This window comes from Drosophila willistoni, unplaced genomic scaffold (genome assembly GCF_018902025.1).
Source record: "Drosophila willistoni isolate 14030-0811.24 unplaced genomic scaffold, UCI_dwil_1.1 Seg209, whole genome shotgun sequence".
NCBI lineage: Eukaryota > Metazoa > Arthropoda > Insecta > Diptera > Drosophilidae > Drosophila > Drosophila willistoni.
In genome coordinates, this window is record NW_025814176.1 from 777,922 (window position 1) to 805,834 (window position 27,913).

Here is a 27,913-nt window from a genome sequence, read left to right on the forward strand (position 1 = left end):
AACGTTAAAAAAAAAAATCATTTTAACAAATCAAAATTCTGCAACGAACTTTCCGGCCAGTGGCCACATTGGGCAGAGATTTGAAAGACCCATCTGACTAAATTCGATGGCAGCCAGCATTCTAGGACAATATCAAGCCGAAAGGACCCAGTTGTCAGATCTTTTCGTTACAAACGCAAATAAATAAATGAATAATAATTCGAATTTTTATTTGTTTTTAAGTAGCTTTGAGTTGATTATTTACAATTTATCTTTACAACAATGTAAATGCAAATGCGAAAATCAGTATACATACATATACTATATACTACATTATAATAAATGTCAATAAATGCATCCGTTTCCTTTAAGTTTTTATATTGTTTATTAGTAGTTAAAAATTTCTCTCACGGCTGCTAAGCAACGGTGCTTATCGGGCAAATAAAACGGTTCAAACACGTGGGGAAATGGTGTATCCCACCCAGTGACTCTTTTAACAGGTGCTTCAAGTTGTAGAAAGCATGTTTCCTGAATGCAAGCCGCTAGTTCTGCGCCAAAGCCTTGAGTATATGGAGCCTCATGCGCAACAATCACTCGACCTGTTTTCCTAACAGACTAAGATAAAACAGAAAATACTTTAAAAAGTTCACGTTAACATATAATGTAATGGCGCTTACGTTGCATATTGTATTTCTATCCCATGGTAATATTGATACCAAGTCAATAACCTCACACTCAATTCCAAGATGCTTCTTTGATAAATCTGCAACCTGCAAAACAATATATTAAATAAAACTTTTACGCATATCTGTATTTTCCAAAAAACTTACTTCCAATAAAACGTGTACTTGGGTACCCCATCCGATTAAAGTCAAATCGTTTCCTTTCCGCAAAATGTCAGCTTTTCCTAGCTCTGAAGTATAAAAGTTAGTTGGTACTTCTTCCACGGCGGCACGGTATAATGTTTTTGGTTCAAACACAATGCACGGATTATGATCTTTTATACATGCAAGTAAAAGTCCCTTTGCCTTTATCGGTCCCCGTGGAATCTAGGAAGAAAATTCATTTTAACGAAAATAAATAATATCACATATGCATCTGAAATCCATAAATACACATATCTAAATCATTATAGAATGTTTCTTGCAAGCTTTCATTTTTATGTGTATCTATACATCTATGCATAGCTAGAAATACAACATACAACTACACGAAGACCAGGAGTGTGGGCAAAATATCCTTCTGGGCTTTGAGAATGATACAGCGCCCCATGTCCAACAGCACCACACGGTACTCGAAATGTTAGAGATCCGCAGTCAAACAGCCCGCCGCTTCTGTATCTATATTTAGCGGCTTCATTGATAATTTGATCAAAGCTGGGAAATATATAGTCAGCAAATTGAATTTCCGCTATTGCTGTAGCTCCAGTATTCGCGACGCCTATGGCAAAACTGAAATCAAAACATGTACAACTCATTTTTTATTAAAACTATTAAACGGTATTCCATGCACCAAGTAAAACAAATATTTTTAATTTATAATAAAAAATGTATTTATGTACATATATATGTCGGGGCGCCAAGACTGTTGTTCACTTCACTCATGTTTTTATAATACTCACTTTAGACTTTTCACTTTCTATTGATTAGGCTAGTTCCCAGAACGTTTATTAACTGAGCTCTCTAGCCCGGGGCCCCCCTTTAAATAGGACCTGACCTGGAGACAGATCTCAACATTTGTTCCTAAGTATGTAGCTAAAACAAAGATGCTTGTCATCCTGCAAAGTCAACATTCCCGGCAACATTCCAAGTCATTTACACTATTCATCAAATAATCTTTACATTATTTATCTTTTTGTCTTCGTTTCGTTTTTTTTTTTTTTTTTGTTACATTATCAATTTTTACATTTTACAAGCAACAACTTCTCTTGGACCAGATACCACCACGCAGCGATCGATAATCGTATATCTCAATACACACTTCATCCATACTGTCTATTTCAACAGCTTAAGTACCGTCTCTTTCAACGGTTTCCATTTTCCATACTGTCTATTTCAACAGCTTCCATACCGTCTCTTTCAACGGTTTCTCTAGACAGACTCTCATCGATCTCAAACTCGCTTGGTATCTGTCCATCTGGCAATCTTCTAATGCTTTCATGTGGATATTTATATTGTCTTTTCCGCTTTAGATTTTTTAACAAATACCTGTCGTTCTCCATCTGAAAAGGACTTTGAAACTTTGGATCCAATTTTCTTTAATGTCATTCATTGCTACTTAACAATACAAAATCTCCCACACTAAATTTTTGTATTTTAGCTTTGTTTTTATCGAATCTTGCTTTTCATATTCACCCGCAACTTTTTATATTTGCCAAAGCTCTCGACCTAGTTTCTTCAATGTTAACTTCAGTTTCCGACTCGCTGATCGGAATCAAGCCTAAGGGTCGCGAAACTTTTCCAATTAATAATTCTAAAGGACTCGCCTTTGGTACTCTATTAACCGTACAATTAATTGCCAATTGAACTTCACCCAGTGCTTCTTGCCAACACCTTGAGCTAGTTTCTACAGCTGGGAGCAAATTCTTTAGAGTACTCATCTATCTGAATCTTTTGTGATGAACAGAATTCGACGAATCTCAATCCAGTAAAGCTTTTGCCTTGATCAGCCACAACACGATTTGGCACTACAAACGAGGAAATGGAAGATTTCAACGCCATGACAGAACTCTCGGCACTTAATGTAAATGTATGATGTACACGTACTTAGTAAATGCGTCAATGAATACAATTACATATTCCTTACGGTACCTTTTCCCACTAAGTTTACCTGTGATATCTACAGGAAGAGTCTGCCATGGTTGGCTTACTTTTGGAATAGAATTTAGCTCCATCTGCATTTTTCCTGACGAAGATTTAGATACTCTACACGTTATACAATTTTCTACAAATCTACGAATATATTTTGCAATGCACTCAATCCAGTAGTAATCATAAACTTTGTCTAATGTTTTTTCCCACCCCAAATGCATAATAGATTCATGCAACTGCTTAATTACGGACCATCTGAATCCGTGTGGCACAATGGGCAAATAAAGACTCTTTTCGTTTCGTTGGACAATACGAAATAAGACTCCTGCTCGTAGGTCATAGGTCTTACATATTTCTAATGGTAAATCGTTTTCTTTTAACTTAGAAATGATCTCTTTTATATCTTGATCTCTATTTTGTTTTACTCGAATCCAATCTCGAGATATTTCAGTAAGCTCTATTCGTTTTTCAACAACTCTCAAGAATTCTTTCGAGTTTCTTGGAGGTAACGAATTTCTAGACAAAAAATCAACGTGAGCCATCCGTCTACCCTTTCGGTATTGTATGTCAAAGTCGGTATGCCCACCATCGATAAATTCTTGGCGATAACTCAATTCTTAGCCTGGATGCTTTTAATAAATTACAGTCAATGAAAACTACAAACTTTCTACCATCTAAGTAGTGACGGAAATGCTTAACGGCGTTGACCACAGCTAATGTTTCTAGCTCATACGAATGTTATTTAGATTCACATGAACTTGTAGTCTTGCTAAAGTACTCCACTACATATGGCTTATTTTCAATCCTGTGCAACAAGATAGCTCCATACCCAATAGCACTTGCATTCGTATGCAAAGTTTGTCAAAAATTTGTCTAAACTGGCTTATTGGTTAACACACTAATAATTTTCTGGCGGATTTTTTCATGCTCCATTTTCCATTCAATTTACTTTTCTCTGACGTGAAAAATACAACGGTTTCATTATTTGTGAAAACCCAGGGACAAACTGACGAAAGTATGAAGCCAATCCAATAAATGCCTTAGCGTTGTAAACGATTTCGGAGGCGGTAATGTGTTCAGTAATTCTATCTTTCGCATGTTTGGTCTTATCTGGTCTGCTTCTACTTCAAATCCTAAATTTTGCACAGATGTCATTAGAAAAGAACATTTTTTTGCATTGAGTGAAAATCCTGCTTTAGAAAGTATATCCAAACCAATTTGCAACCTCTCAAGTGCAGATTCTTTAGTATAGGCTATGATCATGATATCATCCATGTAAACTATAACGTACGAATATGCTACTTATATCTCCTAATGCTTTCAAAATTGCACTTTGGAACACTGACGGAGCGTTTTTACGTCCAAACGAATGACGTATATTCAATAGACTTTAAATCCATTGGAACCTGATAAAATCCGCTTGCCATGCCCAAGCAGGCATTTTGCGCCTCTTAGTCTATGTTGCCGCCGAAATTCGCTAACTGCCCAGCAGTCCCGACTCAGCCACCAATGGGTTAACCCATATCACTCGTTCTCTTTCATTTTCATACTTATTCTTAAGCGCCAGCCTACGTGCTGGAAAATTAACCCTTGCATCTTGCGCTTTAAGCTTACATGTTAGGTTCTATGCTTGTTACTAAGCGGCGGACAGAACAGTTTGGTTACAACCGCGAGTAAGGGCGATTAATTTATAGCGGCTCTCAAACGGCTCAACCACTACGGCTCGCATAATAACGACTCGCATACGGCACACACACCATACACACACCCACTTAGCCTACCATTAGCATAAGAAATATACGTGGGAGAAATAAATGAAGTATCACGTGAAAAGTGGAGTGTTTTCTTGTGGGCCCGCTAAAACATCGAACCTTAGCGCCAAACTCAACAGTCTAGCTATTTAATCCGCAATCATTGGCAAAGGAAACCTATCAGAAACCGTACTCAAATTTAACTCGCGATAGTCTACACATAGCCTTGCTGAACCATCCTTTTTTTTTAACGAGTAATGCAGGGCTAGCGAAAGTAGAACTACTTGGTCTAATAACTTTGCTTTGCAATAATTCATTTACTTTATCGCGGACGACTTCTCTCTCGCTAGGACTAAACCTGTAAGGTCTTCGTTGGACAGCCTTTGTTGTATCGTTAAATCTAATAACCATTTCACCCGTATTAACCCGCTTCTGAGGAGTTGCATTTGTCAACTAATTGATGTAAGTTTTCAATAAAGCGTATAGTTTCTCTTTATCTTGACCTATTGCATTGGTTTCTACTTTGTTAAACGAACCATTAGTTGTTGTAGAACATACATTAACAGTCTTGGATTTAATTATTTCTACCCCATCAACCGATACCAATGCTGAATATCCTTGAGCCGAAATTTCCCTACCTAATACAATATCATTTCTTATACAGTCGTCCGGTATTAGGTGAAATGTTGCATTTAAACAGTTTCCATTGATCATGACTTCATTTTGAATTTGTAGTTTGCTACTAACGTTGGAATTACCGATACCTTTTAAAGCGACTAAATTGTTAATTCTTTTGCCACTTAGACTTTTTGCAACACTATCTTTTATTAGCGAGCAATCCGCTCCAGAGTCAAAGGTAATTGGAAAACTGCATACTCGTTTTCGGCTCGTCTACCACACATAATTTAGCTCTATTTTCGATGCGTGAAGCCCCTCCTCCACTCAACAGGTTTCTTGGACAATAAGTAGCGATATGCCCTTTTTCCTTACAGTGATACCACGTTATGTTGTCCTTTGCATGTGGTAAACTTCCTCGATGGTTTCGTCTCTGCGAACCTGTTCCAGTGTCTTGACCTCGGACTCCGCATTCGGCCATCTTGTGTCCAGCTTACCACATTTATGGCACTTTATTGAAAATGAATTTGACCGCTTTGATGGAGACTCCGCATTTTCAAAATTGGGTGCTCTCTTGTCGAGCCCAAAGACTTGTCACTCCGCCTGAAGATTGCGTATATTTTGAATGTCGGCAGTGTACGTAATTCGTTGCACACGCCGACCGAAGTACGCCATATGTCCCAGAACCACAGACACTGCAATTTTTTCTAAATCCATGCTCTTCCATTTCGTGAGAAGTGACGTAACCAGGCGACTTGTATATATTGCAAGAGGTTTACCGTTGTTGGGACGACTATTCCGCCAGCCAGCAGCTTGATTTTAGCCGTATGTGTAGGGATCTTCGTTTAAAGTTTCTTTCTTTAAACAAACTGGCCAAACAGCTGTCTAACGAGTTTGACTCTAGCGTACATTTATTATCGCAATTCAAGTTTGTTCCACCTTCTGAGAAGTTGCCCAAGAAATGTACCCTTAAGTTGCCTCGTAGCAGTCGCCAGCACTCTCTATTACATAGTCTCCCATTTTACTTTCGCCTACACCATCTTCTTGTCCCTCTTTATGCTCTTCTTTTCAGATTGAAGTACCCATTACAAGCCCGGGAACTCTGATCAATCACAGGATCATGCTGGCTCTCAATCACTTGCGGATCCCAATGCTCCTCCGCCTCCACTAACTGTAGTGCCTCATCGCAAACCATTATTTATCTCTAGGCTTGCTCCTGATACTTCTGAGTCGTCTGTGGCAGCTTACATTGGTAATATATGCCCTGCTAAAGTTTTAATTCAAAAGTTTAAGTTTTCTAGGCCTCGCGAAATCTCCTCTTTTAAAATTACAGTACCCAATGAGTATTTCTCAGCTATGGTTTACACTAATTTCTTACCAAGCTCTCGAACCTGTTCTGTGATAGCCAAACCTTTTCGGCTGACATATTAGCTTTCTCTGAAATTTGGCTTAACTCCTCTGTTTTGGATAATGAAATTCTTTCTATAAACTTTATTTCTTATACGCTTGATCGTGTTGCTCGTCGTGGCGGTGGAGTACTCATTGCTGTTAACTCGAATCTGTGTTCAAGTGTTGTACCGATTGATCTGCCCTTAGGTGTTGAGTTTATTTGCGAAGTTACATGTTCCAACTTTAGCTTATATATTTCTTGTTCATATATTCCTCCAGCTTCTGATATCATGACCTATATGCACCATGCTGATGCTTTGCAAACTATTTTTAATCGTCTTAAAGATCGCGATTTCCTTATAGTTTTAGGTGATTTCAACTTGCCTAATATTTCTTGGCTTCTTGATGATAATCTATCTTTCTAAATTCCTTCATCTTAACATGTTTTTCTTGATAGCCTACTTGAATGTCCGCTATATCAGTTGAATTCTTTCCTTAACTCTTCTAAAAGAATCCTTGATCTTGTTTTTGTCTCTGATCCCACTGTTAGTGCTGTATCCCGAACACAGCCCCTAGTGAAACCTGAAGATCGTTATCACCCTACCATTGAAGTTACTATTTCTTACAATTCCGTTACTAATTCATTTAATAACATAGCAAATTCTCGTCGTAGATGTTTTCGTAAAACCAATTTCAATCTTCTTAATAGCCTTATTTTCTTTTTTGATTAGTCATTTCTATTTGAGTGCTGTGATATAGATTGTGCAGTGATTTTTTTCTACTCTGCTCTTAATTCTCTACTTGATAAATGCGTTCCTTATGTGAATGTCGTAGGCTCTCTAATCTCCGTAACATTAAATCGAGATATTTCAAAAGATTAAAAAAAACTGGTTCGCGAATTACTGTATAGCCAAATCTCAATTTTGTCTTTTAAACACTCAATGCTACAATAATTATATCGTTCGCAGTAAGGTTGAATTTTATAAGAACCCCAAAAGATTTTACAACTTTGTGAATTCCAAAAGACGCTCTAATATACTACCCTCCACCTTCAGACTTAATGACCAGACTGCTAATAATGATTCAGATATTGCAGATCTGTTTTGCTAAATTCTTTCAGTCGACTGTTTGGGATCCCACACCCTATCCCTTTTCAATCCCACATTTAAATTGTATGTTTTTTCCTAGTATTACAGAAGACTGTATTATCTCTAGCTTGTCATCTATGACGTCATCCTTCGTTCCCGGTCCTGATAATATACCTAGTTGCATCCTTAAAATGTGTTCGAATTCCCTATCTAAGCCTTTATCTCGGTTATTCTTTATATCGAGTGAGACTTGTAGCTTTCCCGATATTTGGAAGCAGTCTTTTAGTATTCCGCTTTTTAAAAAGGGTAGCAAATCGGATGTTTCTAACTACCGTGGCATTGCCAAACTTTCGGCAATACCAAAGCTGTTTGAGAAAATTATTACGTCTTCCCTTCAACACCTATCCAGATCCACTATTTCTCCTTGTCAGCATGGATTCATGAAAGGTCGTTCGTCGCTTACTAACCTTTTAGAATTGACTACCCTTGTACACCATAGCTTCCGTAAAAAGTGTCAAACTGATGTTATTTATACTGACTTTAGTATGGCTTTCGATACGGTTGATCATTCTATGCTTCTCGCGAAACTTAACATCATGTGTTTTTCCCCGAAACTATTGGCTTGGTTAAAGTCGTATATTATTGGCAGAACCCAAAAGGTGTCCTTTCGTTCCTCGATATCTAAAACTGTTCGAGTTACGTCAGGTGTACCCCAAGGCAGTCATCTGGGCCCACTGTTATTTACACTGTTTATAAATGATTTGACTTTGGCCTTGGCTCATTCACGCGTGCTTATGTTTGCGGATGACGTCAAGATTTGTTATTCCTATAATGATCCTTCTTTCCAACAGTACTTGCAATCAGATCTCGATGCGTTATGTGATTGGTGCCACCTTCATAAATTACACCTTAATGCCTTTAAGTGCTTATTTATGACTTTCAGTCGTTTGTCTCGGTTCCTAGCTCATTACTCTATTAACTCTGTTCTGTTTGATTGTGTACCATCATTCAAAGACTTAGGCGTTATGTTTGACCCAAAAATTTCATTTAATGTTCATATATCTTCAATTGTCAATAGAGCATGCAGTGTTCTTGGCTTCATTAAACGTTGGGCCAAAGAATTTGGTGATCCCTATGTAACAAAGGTTTTATACCCTTCGTTAGTTCGCACTACTTCAGAATATTGCTCGGCAGTGTGGAACCCGCTATATGATGTTCACCAGCGTAGTATTGAATCGGTACAGAAGCAATTCCTTAAGTTCGCGTTACGCGGTCTTAATTAGGACCCGAGTCTTCGCCTACCTTCTTATTCTGACAGACTTCTTCTTATTAATCTTCCTTCACTTTACAACCGTAGGCTCGTTTTTGGTTTTCTTTTTCTCCACAAACTAGTCAACGGTGAAGTCATTTCTTCTAATTTACTAGATACGCTTTATTTTTGTGTTCCCTCATCTAATTTCTCCTCATCTTTCTGTCACTTCTCCTCGCGCTATACTTTTTAATCATCTACAGCGAAACCAATGTTAATATTCTGGACTTGGATTGGCTGCAACTCATCCCTGACCACATTGGTTGTGACTCGGGGCATAGCTGGCACCTTATGCAAATAAAACACCTCCACCAGGTCGGGGATGTTTAGTTGTGTATATAGCTAAGCTATCTTTTTCAATTAATTACTATCTGTCTTTAGCTTAAGCTTTTTCGTCGACTGCTGTGTTAGTTGACGTAAATAAATAAATAAATAAATATTTAAAATGGCGGCGGCAGACGTCTCTGTGTTTTCAAAGCGTTTTTCAAATAACTGTTTAAACTCTGGCCATGCGATTCCAGCACTTCCTTCAAGAGCTTTGCTTAATGCCAAAATTAATGCAGACCCTTGTAATGGCTTCTCACATAACTCAATGTCAACAGTCGTACACTATTGCGTAGCATCGGCGCGCGGCATGTCAATGTTTTTGTCAATTCCATGAAATTCGCATGTTGCTGCTCCATTAGGACGCGCAGATGAACTTCAATATTTTGTTGACGAGGATTGCCGGAAAACCGTTCCTATGGGAGCTATATGATAAAGTTACCCGATCTTTATCAAATTCGGCACAGTCATTAACGGATATATTAAACCAACAAATGTTTAATTTGAAAGCAATCGCGTTAAAAGTAATAAAGTTATTGACAAAAGTCATTGTTTTCGACCGATCGTTCCTATGGGAGCTATATGATATAGTCACCCGAGCATAGTCATTTATATGTGTAATTAACTCACCGACGATAGCTCAGAAAATAACGAAGTTATTGAGAAAAGTCACTGTTCGTGAATTTGCCATTTGTATGGGAGCTATATGATATAATGGTCCGATCCGGTTGAATCCGAGATATACAACCCCTGTAGCTCCAACGTTCTAGGAGGAGTTTGCGTTGATCCAGACGGACGGACAGATGGAACATGGCTATATGAACTCGTCTCCTCGTGCTGATCAAGAATATATACACTTTATATGGTCGGAGATGCTTCCTTTTATGCGTTGCACACTTCTGACCAAAATTAATATACCCTTTATTATACCAAGGGTATAATAACCCAATTAATTCAACAATATAGTGAGATTGCTAGTGGAATAAATATGAAAGTGACAATAATATTTAAACGGAAAATTATTTTGTGTCAATGAGTGATTCACAGCGATTAAAATCAGATAGTCATAAGGTCAATTTCTACTGCAACTATCTCTTGGAGGGGCGTTATTGGAAAAAAAGTAAAAATGGCACAGCTAACAAAAGTCACAACTACACTGACTAACTCATTGGCATCGCAAAAGTCAGAGCCCGAGAAAATAATAATATATCTTACTAGTGTAAACTCTATTTTATTTTCAATTATTTATCCCTCGGGATTGTCTTTATATGTTCGCACTTTATTATTTTGTTTCTACATTGCATGTATGCTCTTATTGTCTATTTTTCGAGTGTGCCCGTTCTCTCCTTATATATTGGAGGGGCGAATAACGCCCCAAATAACGAGAGATAAAACTGGCACAGTTAACAAAAGTCACAACTGCAGTGACTAACTCATTGGCACCGCAAAAGTCAGAGCTCGAGGAAATAATAATTTATCTTTCTAGTCTAAACTCTCTTTTATTTTCAATTATTTATCCCTGGGGATTGTCTTTATATTTTCGGATTTTATTATTTTATTTCTACATTGCTCGTGTGTGTGTTAGTCTATTAACCGCTTTTAGTGTGACCAAAATTCGGTTATCGTGGGAATAATTCACTGATTAGACGAGCGGGCTTATTTTAAATATTCTTAGTTTTTACATTTTGCCAATCCTGACATTTGATATCATATACAAATACTGCAAATCAAATACATATTACAAACAGAAACTCACAGTTTTCTCACACAGTATCTGACCCTATAAGATAATGGTGCCTTATGCCTTAAGGCGTACCACTTTTCATTGCGCTCCTGTGATAATTGCATTATCCGTACTTGCTTCTTGCCTAGTGGCCTCCAGGGTACAGGGGTTTTCCGAACTATATTTCTCGTCAAGGTTAATTCGTCTACTAGGTGGCCTCGCTGCTTGCAACCAAACAACAACAGCACTGCGTTAGTGATAGTGAACTCCACACGATTAATTAATTTATACCAATCGTCTTGGGCTAAAAGTTCTGACAGCAAGATGAATAGTATCAAATGGAATCGAACTCTTCGGAATTCTATGCAAGGTTCTCTTATATATAGTTTTGGGAACACTATTTAGGACACACGGCAGACAATCCTATATAAATGCCTCGACTTTTGCATTCATTAACGGAAACCAGTACTTTTCCTTCAAATTGTTTACACACGTCTAAATGACATAGTTTCTCGTGACACATTCTTATTAATTCCCCCTGCATGCGAGCCGGTGCATACACACAGTCTTTTGTACACGGCTTGAAACAACTCTTACCTAAATAAATGTGTCTCACACGGTTTTGAACAACATTAGCATTTCTTTTGTACACGGCTTGAAACAACTCTTACCTAAATAAATGTGTCTCACACGGTTTTGAACAACATTTTCCTAAAAGAACTTACCGGTTTATCTCACACGATTTTGAACGATGTTTCCCTAAAGAACTCACGGTTTTGAACAATTCTTTCCCAAAGGAACAGACGGTTTTATCTCTCACGGGGTTAAACAACTTATAGGAACACACGGGCTTATATCTCGGACTTTTCAAACTCAGATGGCTTAGCGGACTCACATGGTTCAACGCAACTTTCTTCAAAAGGAATACACGGTTCAAACCTCTATAATGAACACAATTTCGTATATTACCATCTTATTTCGCACTAGGACAATGGCGGACGCATAGGTGGAATTGCTTAGTTGATTTACATTATTGGCTAACAACTCATTAACTGTTTTACTAACGATTCCTCTTTCATGATATGATAACCTTCTAGGACTAGTATGAAATGGTGCTGTATCGGTCAGACATATTCTCATCATATATTTGGGCGAGACGTAATTAATTGAAAATCGGTCAATGTAATGCTCATTCACCATATCTCGCCACTCACGCATCGTACCTAATCTAAATTCACTACCAACAGTTAGATTCCCGGTATCCAACAGTTTTGCACAATCGGTTTGCAGCTCTGTTAGACACTCTCGAAACGGGGATGCATTCGTGTTTACATTAGGGTCATTACAATTATTATGCAGATTGGTTGTGCGAATGGTTTTATGCTTAAAATATTTAGTAAACATGGATGCACAAAAGGACTAGTAAACAAAAGCAATGGTACTCTTTAATAATGCGGAATTTTTTTTCAATTCTCTTACATTGCGGCATTTGCTGGCGAAACTTACTGGGCCTCCGGAATCTAAGCAAAAATATTATTAACATCTGTGTATCCCCCTTTACAATATTTTATTCTTAAACTTACTAATTGAATAAATTACTTATCGTCAATGTTGTCCGGATCTTCAATAGCGCTCATAGCGGCGAACTGGGTTTCTATTGGACAATTCCGGTATTGATGGCCCACTTTGAAGCACCGAAAACAACTTCCTTTTGATCTCTCTCCATTGCAGCAGGTGTAATGGCCTGCGCATGGTCTGAAGTCTGACGAGCCGTAGGAACGTAGTTTTTGGATAATCCGGTTCGATCTTATAGGCCGAAAACAATGAATTTTATCACATCTTTGTCTTCAAAATTACCCCGCTGAACCATATGTTCAACCTGCTGAACCTCCTCCTTAAGTTCATGCGGCAATTATATTCCAGTCTGCTTAAGTTATCCTCAAGCTCCATAAAACGTGTTTTTAGCTCAACCAGGTTTTCACGTGCGGAATACGCGTTTTTGCTATGTATCGAAGCCACTTCGTCAGTTTTGCTCGCCTGTGCGCTTTCACGAATACGCACGTTCACGTCTGGTTCTACAGGGGTCTCACAAGACATCGTCGGCAAACCGTTAACACCCACTTTAGCCGGTATACTCGGCTGCTCACTGTTTTCTAAGCCCTGTTGCTCAATAGGAGGCTCCGGACCAACATCCACAAGTTGTCCGGTAGACACATTTGCAGACACTGCTGGGCTGACTTCTACATCACTTTCTCCAGACGCTTCCAACTGATTCTCTGACATGACTGCTTTTACCAATGCTCGCAATAAATAAATGGACGCTTTTTTGTCGCGAGGTACTTCATTGGCCTCTAGCAGCTCAAACAATGCGGTTTTATTCAATTAAATGATCTCGGCGTATTTCATAAAAAGACTTTCTTTAGAGCAAACCCCACACCTGATTTGTAAACTCTCATTTACTTTTAAATACACTGTGATAGTCGCAAAAAAAGCATGGCAAAACTCCATGGTTTCACTATATTTCGGGTCCTGCGAATCGAACTGCATCATTCGTTTTTTAAGTTATCTCGATGGTTTCATACAAAATTTGCGTAAGTTTTTCATCAAAGTTGCCATTTTTTTTAAAAAGGCTTCTTTTTTTACTTGCTTCTAAAGCAAAGTTTTTTAGAATTAACCGGGCTACAAATGTTGGAAAGACATCTAGCCCATATATTCGACCGTAACCGAGTTTTGGTCCAAAATGTCAAAAAAATCGAATCTTGACGCACTTTTTTTGGTTTCTTTCTCGCCTTTTGCTAATATTGAAAATTTTCCATTCGAAGCTTGTTTATAATATAAGAATTCATATTGCTCAATGGCAGCAGGAGAGAGACCACACTTATCTAATTTACGATTTAAAATATAACCACAGTCGTCGACTATCCCTCAACGAGTGCGCACGTTTATTAGTAATACTACGTTTCGCTAATCGTATTCTGTTTCTCACCGAGTTTCTGATTTCTTTTCACTGGTCCGCGACTAACTGCCCGCGGGTGTGTGTTTTATATAACTTCTTTCATGGCCACTGGGCCACCTAACCTTAAGGGCAATCGCTTTGACCTTCTCAGCGATAGCCCCGTTAAGAAAAAGCAAAGACCCTTTCAACAGCTTCCAATAAAATTTCCAGATCTCCCAGAAATCAATCAAAACAACCCAAAATATTTAATAGTAGCATCCAAAAACTCCGAAAAACCACTAGCCGAGTTCTCTTGCTTTGCAGTCCATAGAGAGCTCAAAAGAGTCAGCAATGGCATTCGCTCCATCTCGACCCTCCGTGACGGGAACCTTCTTCTACTTGTAAAAACAAAAGAAATTGCCGACAAGCTACTTAAAACCGTTCAGCTTCCAGGTATTTGCGAAATCACATGCAAACTGCATGAGGGTCTCAACGTCGTTAAAGGCACTATATATGCTCCATACTTAAACAATATTCCCGACATGGAAATAATAGAGGAACTTAAGACCCAAAATGTGCAAAGCAAATTTAAATTTAACCGACTTGTTGAAGGACACCCCAAACCAACTGGAGTTATTCTTGTTACTTTCGATCTGTACAACCTTCCAAGAAAGTTAGACATTTCATGGCACTCTGTCAAAGTTAGAGAATATGTCCCAAGTCCAATGCGTTGCAAAAACTGCCAGCGCCTAGGTCACACCTTCAAGAAATGCAACAACCCGACGACTTGTGTCACATGCAATTTACCACCCCACCCTCCCAATTCTTGCTCACGCACGCTCTGCGCAAATTGTGGAGCTGACCATCCGGCCTCGTCCCCTCTTTGCCCACAGTACAAACAACAAAAAGAAATTTTGCGTATCAAAACAAAAAACAAGTGCAGTTACAAAGAAGCAAAAACTCAATTTCGGCAGACCCGCACCCACGCAGACCTTAGCTTTGCAAACGTCGCCGCTACCGCTGTCAGCTCAGAACCCACAACTCACAACGAGACTGCTTCGTCGCGCTCAACCAAAAACACAAAATCTACAACGAATTCAAATCAAAACAAAAACGAGCAAAACTCTTTGGCCGGTCCAAGTCGAAGCAATTACGCGCTCCGCGACTACACCAAACACAATTTCCCAATATTCGTCTTCTCTCGAAGACATCGCCGGTCCAAGTCGAAGCTCATCTACAATTACGCGCTCCGCGACTACACCAAACACAACTACCCAATATTCGTCTTCTCTCGAAGACATCACCGAACTATCAACACACTGCACTAAAATACTAAAACACAAAAACAATATAAAAAACAAAAATCCCTCTACTTCCAGCATATCAGATGATGATATGGGAAAACGTGATTCCTAATCAAGATTTCCTACCTCATAACCTGAAAACATATAACATCTGTCATAACTTTATTTCAAAATGTCCATATCCATAGTTCAATGGAACCTTAATGGCTTCATAAATAATTATCACGAACTACTTATCTTAATTAATTTACAGAATCCAGATGTTATATGTCTCCAAGAAACCCACCTCTCCTACCAGCACCCTACTAACATCAAACCCCCATAGTCCTACATAGGCTACTTTAAAAACCTACCTGAAAACACTACCAGTAAACAAGGAATTGGCTTTCTTGTTAAACGTAGCCTACCCCATGAATATATTCAAACGAATTCTTCCATACTATCCGACTCTATCTTAATCAATACGAACCCAAAGTTTACAATAATCAATGTCTATATTCCACCATCCCAAAGTTTTTCATCCAATGATATAGTTTCAATAGTAAAAACCTCGCAAAACCCAGTGCTGCTTACAACTGACGCAAACGCTTGGAGTCCCCTTTGGGGGGCCCCTTCTATTAACTCCCGTGGAAGAAATATAGAAAAAGCAATACTTCAAACAAATTTAATTATTTTAAACGACGGGTCTCCTACCCACTTTTCTACCCATAGCTCATTCACCCACACTGATATTACTATGGTCTCCCCTCAAATTAGCCACAGGTGCAGATGGTCTATCTCCACAGATTTACACAGCAGCGACCACTATCCTATCTTTACTAGTGTGACAACCAGTTTTAGACCAGAAAACATCACCCCCATTGCTAAATATATAACAGATTGCGCTGATTGGAAAAAGTTGCAATCTCAGATTGTAGCCAATTTACGATCAACACAATCCAGTAATATAAATCACAATGTCGCCCAAATCACCCGTGTAATCCGTAGAGCAGAAAATAATTGTATACCACAAACCAAAAATTTATTGGTGGAACGCCGATCTTAGCCTGTTACGTGAGTTAAAGCAACAGTCCTGGTAATCTTATAAACGTAATTTAACGCTTAATCTGCTTCTAGCGTACAAAAAAGCAAACGCACAGTTTAAAAGAGCCGCTAAGCAAGCTAAAAAAGATTCAATCGGAAATTTCACTGCTCGCATAACTCCACTTTCCACAACTAAAAAGGTTTGGTCCGATATAAAAAGTCTCACCGGTGTTCCCACCATTCCACTTAACCACCTTATTGTAGGTCAAACGCTACTCTCTGATCGTAAAAATATAGCTGAAGCCTTCGGAAACCAATGGTCCGAATTGTCAGAGGATCGTAATGTCACAAATGAATATGTGCTGAAAAAGTCACAATGGTTAAACTATTCATTCGCGCCCACTCGGCTTAAATTAGCTGCCAAACATCTAGAGCAACGCATTACATCTATTGAACTGGCATCCACCCTACATTACGCAAAGGGGAAACGCCAGGCGCCGATCGGATATCATACCCCATGCTTCGTAATCTTCCTTCAGAAGCAAAAGTCAGAATCATCGAAATATTTAAGGATATACTGGCTAAAGGTGTCTATCCACACACTTGGTGCACAGCCATTATCATACCCATCCCTAAACCCAACAAACCCGCAAACCATGTCAACAGCTATCGTCCGATATCTCTAATCTCCTGCATGAGCAAAACCTTTGAAAAAATACTAGCTAACCGGCTTCTCTGGTTTTTAAACAGAAATAAACTGATCTCCCAGAGCCAAGTTGCTTTCAAACGAAAACAAAGCACTACTGATGCATTACTGCAAATTCAAAGTTTCGCGACGGATTCCCTCTCGTCTAGAAATCACGTCACCCTTCTGGGTACTGACTTCGAGAGAGCATTTGATCGCGTGGGCATTCATGCTGTTTTAGAGCAACTTGAGCTCTCGGGGGTCGGGGTCGGTCCAAAGATTTTCCACACGGTGAAAGCCTTCATGACCCGACGCCTATTCCGAGTTCGGGTTCAAAACTCGTTCTCTAATTCTTTCAAACTTCATAATGGCATCCCACAAGGCTCTCCATTATCAGTGGTCCTTTTTACAATAGCATTTGAAAAACTAAACACCATAATACTATCCCACAAACAGATTCGGCTCTCCGTATATGCCGACGATGCAATAATGTATACAAACTTAAAAGACCAAAACCAAGTAATATTACTATTTTCTAGAATATTAAGCGACATACAAAAATGGGGTGACCTGTCGGGTGCCACATTAGCACTAGAAAAATGCAAAATGTTGCACATTTGCAGAAAACACAGATGCGTATTGTCCATTTTAACTATTGAAAATAAGACAATAAACTATGTTGACAGCCTAAAAATTCTTGGCATTATATTCGACCGAAAATTTAACTTTAGATCTCAATGTGAATACCTCAGAAATAGCTTAAGCAATAGGCTAAATATAATTAGATTTCTCACATCAAAATTTTCACAAATACATCCAAACTCTCTAATAAACGTTACTCGGGCTCTGCTACTGTCCCGAATCGACTATGGGCTACCTATCTATGGCTGGAGCGCAATCGCAAATCTGAAGAAACTCGAGGCACCTTATCACGCAGCGATTCGACGCAGCTTAAACGCTTTTCCAACATCTCCCATTAAATGCATACTCGCCGAATCGGGACTCCCCTCTATTAGTGAAAGACTGGAAGAGGCTACATATAATCTCATTCCCAAACTCAAACACTCGCCTAACAAAATGCTCAGTAAACTTTACAGGAGCGCTTTGAACGCCAAAAGAAGGTACAAAGTGAAATCGACTATTCGTCGAGTAGCAGATTTCGCTAAGAACATTAGCTCTGTCGATATGCCACGCACTATCCAAAGCAACTGCTACCCTCCTTGGCATCTCCGCAACTCTTCTTTTAACACTACGCTACATGAGTACAAAAAGGATAAAACCTCCTCAGAGGTTTATAAACAACTATTTATCGACGCCGGAAAAGCGAACAGCGAGGCTGCCCAATACGCAGTTCACGCACCCCTATTTATAACACCACCTACAGAAGGATCCTCCCTAAAACGACAAATCGCCAAACACATGGGCTCCCAAAAAGAAAGGGTTTGGACAACTTTTCATCACTGGTACAAGACGTTTAATCCCGATCGCAAAGGCTTAAGGATTCCCCCGAACACAACAAAACAAAAATGGTCCGCATTTATCCGACTTCGTATTGGCCATACAAAATTAACCCACGAGCGTCTTCTGACAAGGTCTAATATGCCAATCTGCCCCTGTGGCATTATCACCTCAATCAAACACGTCATCATCGAATGCCCCAACTATAATAGTATCAGAGCCCGAGTTTTTCAACACTTATCACCTATTGAACTTCTCCACTAACCCTACATCCGACAACATCAATATAATATTTGAATTCATTAACTCTTGTAAGTTAGCAGATAAGCTATAAAATAAATTGTAGAGTCGAAGGTCATAGTCACTAGCACTCTCAGCCACTAACAAAACCCCCCCTTAGACTTAATTTTGTATATTATTTCTAATCTTATAAATAAAATAAAATAAATAAAATATAACCATTTATTCAAATTGAAATTTTTTTTAGATATGCTTACAAAATTAAACTAACTGCATTTGTTTAGTTTTTTGAATAATATTTATACAGTCGGTATAATAGCTGCATATTATTTATTTGACAACAATATTAGAATTATATACCAAAAACTTCTTTTATTAAATTCCAACATAAATCTGCAATCAACCAGTCAAGCCTTTTACCGCATTACCAATGTTCTAGTGGTGCAGCAACCAGATGAAATCGATCTCCATTTATCGAATTCAATCGGAACTTGTCGTCCAAAATGTATTTATTGTAATGATGAATATATCACCATGTCTTTAAAAGACTCCTACAGTTCCTCCTACAGTTTTGAAAAAAAAGCTATATAAAATTCCGTCTTTTCTTTTTGCCACGCTCAATCTTGGAAATATCTGTGTGATACAATGAACCGCTTCACCATTTCGATTTTACATATCCTTATATGATCCTCGGGACTGGTATCCTAATCAAAAACCGTATAAAACACTCGTTCCTCAACAGATTTAAAACACAGCAACTGATTTAACTGTCTAAACCAGCTGCGACAACACGAGACTGACGAAAAATATATGTGTATTTGAAGAGAGACGTATACAAACCAAACAAAAAGCTACCTGCAATATCTAAATTAGAAAGCTTTCTGTTTTAATTTAATAGTATTAAAGACACACACCAACGAAAACTTGTCACAGCGCGAAGTTAAAAGAGAAGACAAAAAAATTGAGAGCAGCAACACTTTTAAATCTAAAACTTTCGAAATTCATTAAAAATTATTTTTGTTCTGTATGTAACTTTAACTTTAAGCTTTGCTATGAATACATATAACGTCAATAACAATTTTTTTAAATAATTTAATAACGAAATAAACACCACGAAAGCGATAAAACCAGTAGTTAAGCGATGAGTGTTCCTTCTATGTTTATGCCTAAAGGCAAAGTAAATTCGATCGGGTATTTGTTTTTTTTTCATTCGTAAACCCTAGACAACAATCTTACACCCCAAAAGACTCGTTGTAAATGACCTGTTCGGTGACAGGCATGGCACACACTGCTGCGATTTCGGTATGTTGGTCTGGATCTCGTGAACTCAGTGCAGCGGTCCCACTTGACCTTTCCACCGCTCTTTTAACTATTAAATCTGCCTCTGCTAGCAGACTTTTCTAAAGACCTTCATCCTTCATTTCACATACAAAGCGATCGCGCAACATGAGAGCGCCAAATTTGCAGTCCACAGCGAGAGTCCTACGTGCAGCCATATAGTTTGCAACCGATATCACAAACAGAAGGCACGCCGTTTTTACACATGCTGTATGTACACCTGCTGTAATTTGCTTTGGAATCTTTTTTCCAAAAAACGTTTTCTTTATAGTGCAATCATGTATCATATAATAAGTCATTAACTTAGTTTGTTAAGGGCGAAGCCATTATACAAATTTTTCATTGTAGGCTTCGCCATTTTTTTATTTTGCTTAATTTAGTTAAAATTCGCAACTAGTTTTAGCGTTGAAGACATGATTGATGATAGAACTTGGTGATTTTTGAAAAAGCTTACAGACAACCTAATTACCATTTTATATTACCTTTGAAATACATAATCTTCCTTTTGAAATTGACCTCGAGTCGGCTTAAATTCAAAGTTTGAGCAACAGATTACCGCTTGAAATTCAACTTAGCGACTAAATTGCACTCATGCAATTGAAAGCACTTTGTCACCTATTTACTTTAGCGACTAGATAAGCGTTTTAAAGTTATAAAATAGCGTTTTCAATGAGGAAAAAATAGGTTTTTACATGATATATGTAATGAAGTGTGGTTTATGTAAAATTTTAATTGCTAAGATTATATACAAACCCAGCAATTCCTTGCTCACACAGAGGCGTATTAAAAACTCGATCATTTCCATACTTGTCCCGCAAATTGACAGAACATCTGTTGAGAGAAAGACAAAAATCTTAATTAATAAGGAAAACATAGCCAAAATGCTAATTGATAATTTTGGGAAGTTATATTTACAAATGAAATAATAACAGACAAACCTCTATAATCTAGTCGAACGTTATAATAAAGTAAGTCTTCTCGCCGACTTCGGTATAACATGCACCAAGTGGAACAAATATTTTTATTTAATTCTTTTTACACGCTTCATAGAACACATGTGCACTGTAGCCATCGCCACCAGCCTAACGCCTACTCAGCCCTTATAAACTAACGAGTATATTTTAAATATTTCTAATCTGATTTTCATAAAATTTGGTATGTCGGTCGGAATTTAGAAAACTAATTAGTGTGTCTGTGTTTGAATTTGAAAGCGATAGTGAAAAAATGAAAAACAATCGTGGGCGTGGCAAAAATTTTAAATAATCATAATTTGCTTTCATACTAAGCAACTTTACGTACATAAAAAATAAAGTACAAAGAACGATGGCGTTTACACTCAGTAAAAAATTTAGAATAAATGGTGTGTCAGTCAATGTTTACGCCCTGAAAGCCTTGATTGCAGCAGGTTGAGTTGCGCCTGGATAATGTGACAGTTGCCACCGAAGAGTCAGGAGTTAAAGCAATATAAATGCATAATAATTTTTAACCATGTAAAATTGTGAAAAATTTGATTATAATTTTAAGTAAAATGTCAAGCGCATGTGATTATTAAAAAATTTGAAAAATAAAAATTTAACACGATTTTGAACAAAAGTTTTTGCAAAACTGGAAGTATAATTCAGCTTGTTCAGCTTTATAATATCATGTTTGCAAGTTGAAAAAATGGGGTGGTTAGAACAATGCGTTGAAAACTTTCAATGCCAGGCGTATGTCCAAAGCTGGCCAGCTTTTCTCAGGACTATGACTTTATAAATACCTCTCGTCTCTAATATTTTGTTTGTATACCGTGCACCCATAGGGTGAAATAATATATTAAATTCGCCAAAACGTATGTAACAGACAGAAGGAAACTTTTCCGACTCCATAAAGTATATATATTCTGGATCAGAATCAACAGCCGATTCGATCTAGCCATGTTCGTCTGTCCGTCCGTCTGAGTTTTACTCAGCCATCTTAAGATCTATCGGAATGTAATTTTTTTTTGGGTCTTTTTATTACAAGGGTAAGATAAAGTATGAAGTTTGTCAGGATCGGACCACTGTATCATATAACTCCAGAAGATTTTCATAAAAATTCATAAAAATTGGAGTATCTCCATGAAATTAACCAATATGATAGTATTGGATATAAAACCTCAGATCCCATCTGAATCTGATCGGATAAATAGAACACAAGTTACAGTCAATATAATAATCGGCTCTGCTACCAGCTCTGCCGACAGCGCTGCTTGCTGTCTACTACATACGTCTTTCGTCATCAACAGAGTACACGCATACACACACAGGCGCAACCCCTACAAGCATTTGGAAGACTGTTTTAACAGAAATCGTCTTGATGAGTCTTTTTTGAGTCCCCTTGACGATTAAAAGACGACTAATCTCCTTGGCGATCGAAAGAAGACTCATAAATGACCCTTCCAAATGCCCAAAGTATGATTGGTTTCAAATACAAATTTGTTTTAAAACGAAATGCAAAGCAATCGCCAAATGAGCATGCAGGTGATTAAAATATGATCATTGCTTGGTTTTGCTTTCTTACTATGCACTCATATTCTGCTTGCTTGGCTGATCCAAAAGCGATTCTTTTCTAAGCTTAGATCTAAGTTAAACGGCACTTTTTCTTCAGCACATGCCGAAATGTGAAACATTTGTCATTCGATCGTGAAAGTGCAGTTGAAGTGGAAGTACAAAGTGCAAACAATATATCAATTATAACAAATAAAAAGGTGATTATGTCAGTGAAACAATTGCGTCGCGTGGCCAAAAGAGAGGCTTATAAACTATTATTTCCTGAAAAGAAAATAATAGAGAAAAATAAATTAAATGATCTTTTGGCAAACGAAAGTTTTGATTATAATCATAAGAGTGCTGAAAGTTCAAGCGACAGTGACAGTGGGTCTTGCGACAGTGACAGTCGGTCTTTTGCCAGTAGTAAGAAAAGTAGTATTTTAATTTTTTTCTATTCTTTTTAAATAATATGTTTAGAAACATCTAATATCGAAAGTTGGAGGAGATGGGCCCACACAATTTATTAGATCTGCGATCAGAAAAGTTTTTTCGGACAAGGTAGCTTCCGAATACAGCTGGAAGGGGACGAAAGTTAAACCCTCAGCAGAAAGGTGCTACATTGTATCCGTAATAAAAAGTATGTATTATTTTGGAAAATATTTAAAATATTTTTTACTAATTAATATTTTCCCTTTTAGATATTACTAATGAAAAATATAAATGCACGGACAAAGAGTTGAATACGGTGCTACAAAAGCATATTGTCCATGCCAATGACAGGCTGGCGAAACGTAGGCGTTTAGAGTAGTGAATTTATATTACTTTTTTTTTTTTTTTTTTTTGAATATCTATGTTTTGTTTTGAATATCTATTTACTTTTTTTGTTGTTATTTTTTAAGATAACATATGTTAAGTAAATAAAAATTATATTAAACAGAAAATTATTTTTGTTGCAAATTATTGAAAATTTTATTCGAATATGAGTCAGAAATGATTAAATTATGACTCGTGGAAGACTCTTTTATGATTAAAAGATGACTCGTGGAAGACTCTTTTATGATTAAAAGATGACTCGTGGAAGACTCTTTTATGATTAAATGAAGAGTCATAAGCGACTCATCAAGATGAGTCGCGGCTAGGGTACCATTTTCTCCCGACGAATGGGTCATTTATGATCAGAAAATGAGCGCATATATGACTATTTTCAATCGTCGCGCGACTCATAAAAGACTTAATTATGCTCTGTTAACTTCAAAAATGCTGAGTGGGACGCTACATAAACTGTTTGTATGCGTGACGTGCTTTGCTTAGGGAATGATAGAAGAGAAATAATGTTTTGTTCGTGTATTGATGAACTAGGTTGCAGGGAAAGCAGTTTCAAAATGTAAAAATAATATTTTTAAAATATTATTGCCAAGGACTGCAAGGGTATATTAGCTTCTTTGATATTTTTTTTTTTAACTATAACAGCTAGATACATCAATTTGGTATATTTATTTATATTGGTATATTTATATTTGTTATTATATTAACAGTTGCAATTTTTGACTATCGTAATCAAATTCGGCATACAAGTTAACAAACAAATTTGATTAAAATCGGACTAGAAACACGCAAAATATTCGTATAAGCGAATTGTACTAGGCGGTCGAAAGGGAAAAATTGGCCGTTGGCTAAGTGCTCGTGTCGTTGTAGAGTGAGCGAGATAGTATTTGCTATGAGGCATGCAAAATCAATTTAATAGACATACATGTGGTTTTAGAAATTTGAAATATGTGTTCACTTGGTGCATGGTATACCGAAGTCGGCGTGACAACTTACTTACTTCATTTGTAATAGCATAAACACGTTAAACGCCTGGCAATTTTCTTCAGTCATGTAAACTATCTTAAGAAAACCATTGTGAGTCTGGAAGACTTATAACTTTTTAGGTAAATGAATGACAACATATAAACCGCCACCATATAAAGACAAGCCAGAGGGCCGCATTTAACTTCGTCCATTTCAAGGTTTTTTTATTCATTAAAGTTTTTTGTTACTCTTTCGACACGAAAGATCACAAATTTTGTTCCCAAGCCCACCCTGGAGCACCCTGTAGTATACATAGTTAACCCAGGTAGAAAAATTGAATTATCGAATATTATGTGCGCAAGTTAATTATCTAATTTGGTTATAGCCAAAAACTTTTTTTTTTCAAAAATTATTGTTCGATTGTTTGATATTGTTAATTTCATCTAAAAAACGTAAATAACGAAGTTGTTCATAAAAGTCACTGTTTTACATCGATCGTTTCAATGAGAATGTGTTATATTCCCAGAATCTTATAATGTTTTGCACTGTTATTAATAACCAAAAAAAATTATACTATTTCATTCAGTCGTCCGCAAAGAACGTCCATTTTGGCGTGAGCTTTTAAAAATCAATCAGTAATGGTAGCGCTAGGTGACATTCTTTTATATCCTTAAGGGTGGGTAAGGTTTAAAAAAAATTTTATATTTCAAGTTTTTTTACTTTTTATACCCTTGCAGAGGATATTATAAAATTGGTCAGATGTTTGTAACGCACAGAAGGAGACGTTTTCGACCGCATAAAGTATATATATTCTTGATCAGCATAAGAAGTTGAGTCGATATAGCCATGTCCGTCTGTCCGTCCGTGCGTATGCGTTTTACTCAGCCATCTGAAGAGCTATCGGGCTGAAATTTTTTTCTGTGCCTTTTATTATCTGGAGCAGATCAAGTATCGAAATTATCAGGATCGGACCACTATATTATATAGCTCTAGAAGACAGATTTTCATAAAAATTAGAGCATCCCCATGAAATTTAGTAGTGTGATAGTATTGGATATAAAACATCAGATCCCAAAAAAAAACTGCATGTATGCGTGACGTGCTTTGCTTAGGGAATGATGGAAAAAGAAGAAAAAAGAGAAATAATGTTTTGTTTGTGTATTGATAAATTGAGTTGCAGGGAAAGAAATTTCAAAATGTAAAAATATTATTGCCAAGGACTGCAAGGGTATATAAACTTCGGCATAGCCGAAGTTAGCTTCTTTAACATTTTTTTTTAAATTGGGAAAAAGCTGACACAGGTTAAGCGCTTCAACTGATTGGCCTTCAGTCGATTTTCTGACGAATTTTTCAAGTCGGTGAGGCACTCTAGCGGGAAAACTATTTAAACGATCGTGTCCAAATTTTTCACATAAATTCTGCACGTAACAAAGAGGTTTCTTTATTTGTTTTTTTTTTATACCCTTGCAAAGGGTATTATAAAATTGGTCAGATATTTGTAACGCAGAGAAGGAGACGTTTCCGAACGCATAAAGAATATATTTATATGCTTGATCAACATGAAAATCTGAGTCGATATAACCATGTCCCTTCCTCCGTCCGTCGGTGCAAATCTAATTCACGCCTCCATCGTAAGAGCTATTGGAATAAAACTTGATATTTGAACTACTTACATACATATAACCCGCGTGACATACAAAGAATACATTAGCGAGTTCGACTATTTGTATAAAATCTACTGATATAATTTTTGTTATAAAACATAATTTCACCAAAGTTAAACAAGGTCGGATATATAGAACACAAATTACGGTCAATATAAATCGGCCCTGCTAAATAAAAGATGTTTTGGCCAAGGACTGCAAGGGTATATATGTATGTTAACTTCGGCCATGCCAATTCATCAACGCACAGACAAAACATTTCAGACAATCACTTTGCCCTTTTTTAATTCGGTATACCCCCATAAAGGATTATATTAAAATATATAAAGGATATATGTATTAATTTTGCTCAGAAGTGTGCAACGCATATTCTTCATTAGCACGACGAGACTAGTTCATATATCAACGCGAACTCCTCCTAACGGTAAGAGCTACAGGGTTTCGCATGTAGGCTGGTATATATTGCACAGGTTCTATATCTCGGATTCCGCCGGATCGGATCACTATATCGTATAGCTTCCATACAAACGCAAAGTCACGAACACTGACTTTTTTAATAATTTCGTTATTTTCTAAGCTTTTATTGTGAAATTGGTGAGTTTATTAAATTTGATCAAGATCGGGTGACTATATCTTATAACTCCAATAGGGACAATCGGATGAAAACAGTGACTTTTGTCAATAACTTTGTTACTTTTAAAGTTATTGATTTCAAATTAAATATTTGTCAGTTATATAACTGTTAATGACTGTGCCGAATTTGATCAAGATCGGGTGACTATATCGTATAGCTCTCATAGGAACGGTCGGTGGAAAACTTTTACGCGGTCGAAGTTAGCCCCGACCCTCTGGTTTTTCTAGCGTTGTGTCTCTATGTGCTCTGATGAATGAATCAAGCATGACGTAGAAGGTTACTGGCATCCGTGGCAGCGCATCCGCTGAGGCTCTATGAAAAAAAGCGTTTGTGGTGCTTGAAGGGCCGTAAGAGACGCTAATGTAAGTAAATAATTTACCGAAAGACTCCACCAAAGCCCACATCTTCACCGAATAAAAGTGCCGTCTTATCTTCTTGAAGAGCCAAATCCATTGCATTATTAATAGCGTTGAACATGTTCATTTTTTTTAAATTGCCATTTCCAGATACTAAAAGATAAATGTCAACGAAACTATCTTAATATCAATTATTTTAAATTGTACTTACATATGTACATACATACATACATATGTATGTTAATTTCAATGCATTGCGATTAACATGCAATTAAGAAAATTAATTTTCATCGATAAATTTTTTGACAACACATACATATGTATGTATATATGTATATTCATACATACATTGTACATATGTATGTACACACTCAAAAACAAACATATATATGTGAATATATGTACATACATAAGTACAAAGCGGAATGAGTATGAATGAGTGGGTAATTTCGTAAAGCACTCGGACGCAAAATGTTGAACCAAGAAGTATAATGTATGTATGTATGTACATATGTTCTGTGATACCCGAGTAATTCGAATGTTTTCAGCATGTCTCATTTCGCTTTGCATGAGTGTCAAAATATTCTACTACTCTATACACATTCATTCATTGTGTGCTCACGCACTCAATTCAATTCCATTCGAATGTACTCAATTTAGCGTATTGAATGAATGGAGCCGTGCAGATGTCTAGTATACATCCATCCATCCATACATATGTATGTACGTACATATGTACATATGTATGTATGTATATGTACATACATATATAATTAAAAAACTGTCAGTTTAAAGAAAACTCACCACGGGTTTTGAAATATGTAAAATGAGATCGGCATGACGTCCAAGACTGTAACTTTGATATTGCACTGACATTACTTTTTAAACCACTCAAAATATGTTGAGATAAATTCATTTTTTTTATTATTAAAAAATTTTATGAGGTAAGTTACGCAAGATTCAAAGGTAAGGTTTGTTCCGCTAGATGAC

At 37.2% G+C, this 27,913-nt stretch overlaps 1 protein-coding gene across 1 annotated transcript; it reads right to left on the minus strand.

Moving 5' to 3' along the window:
- Positions 1 to 184: 184 nt before the first annotated feature.
- LOC124461120 (2-oxoisovalerate dehydrogenase subunit beta, mitochondrial-like) lies at positions 185 to 27,913 on the minus strand. Its single transcript, XM_047012678.1, has 7 exons — positions 27,728 to 27,913; positions 26,947 to 27,076; positions 20,725 to 20,802; positions 1,184 to 1,430; positions 810 to 1,028; positions 657 to 749; positions 185 to 594 (listed from the first exon to the last, which is right to left on the minus strand). Exons 1-7 carry the CDS (start codon positions 27,837 to 27,839, stop codon positions 367 to 369), a joined length of 1,107 nt encoding a protein of 368 aa, XP_046868634.1. The 5' UTR covers positions 27,840 to 27,913; the 3' UTR covers positions 185 to 366.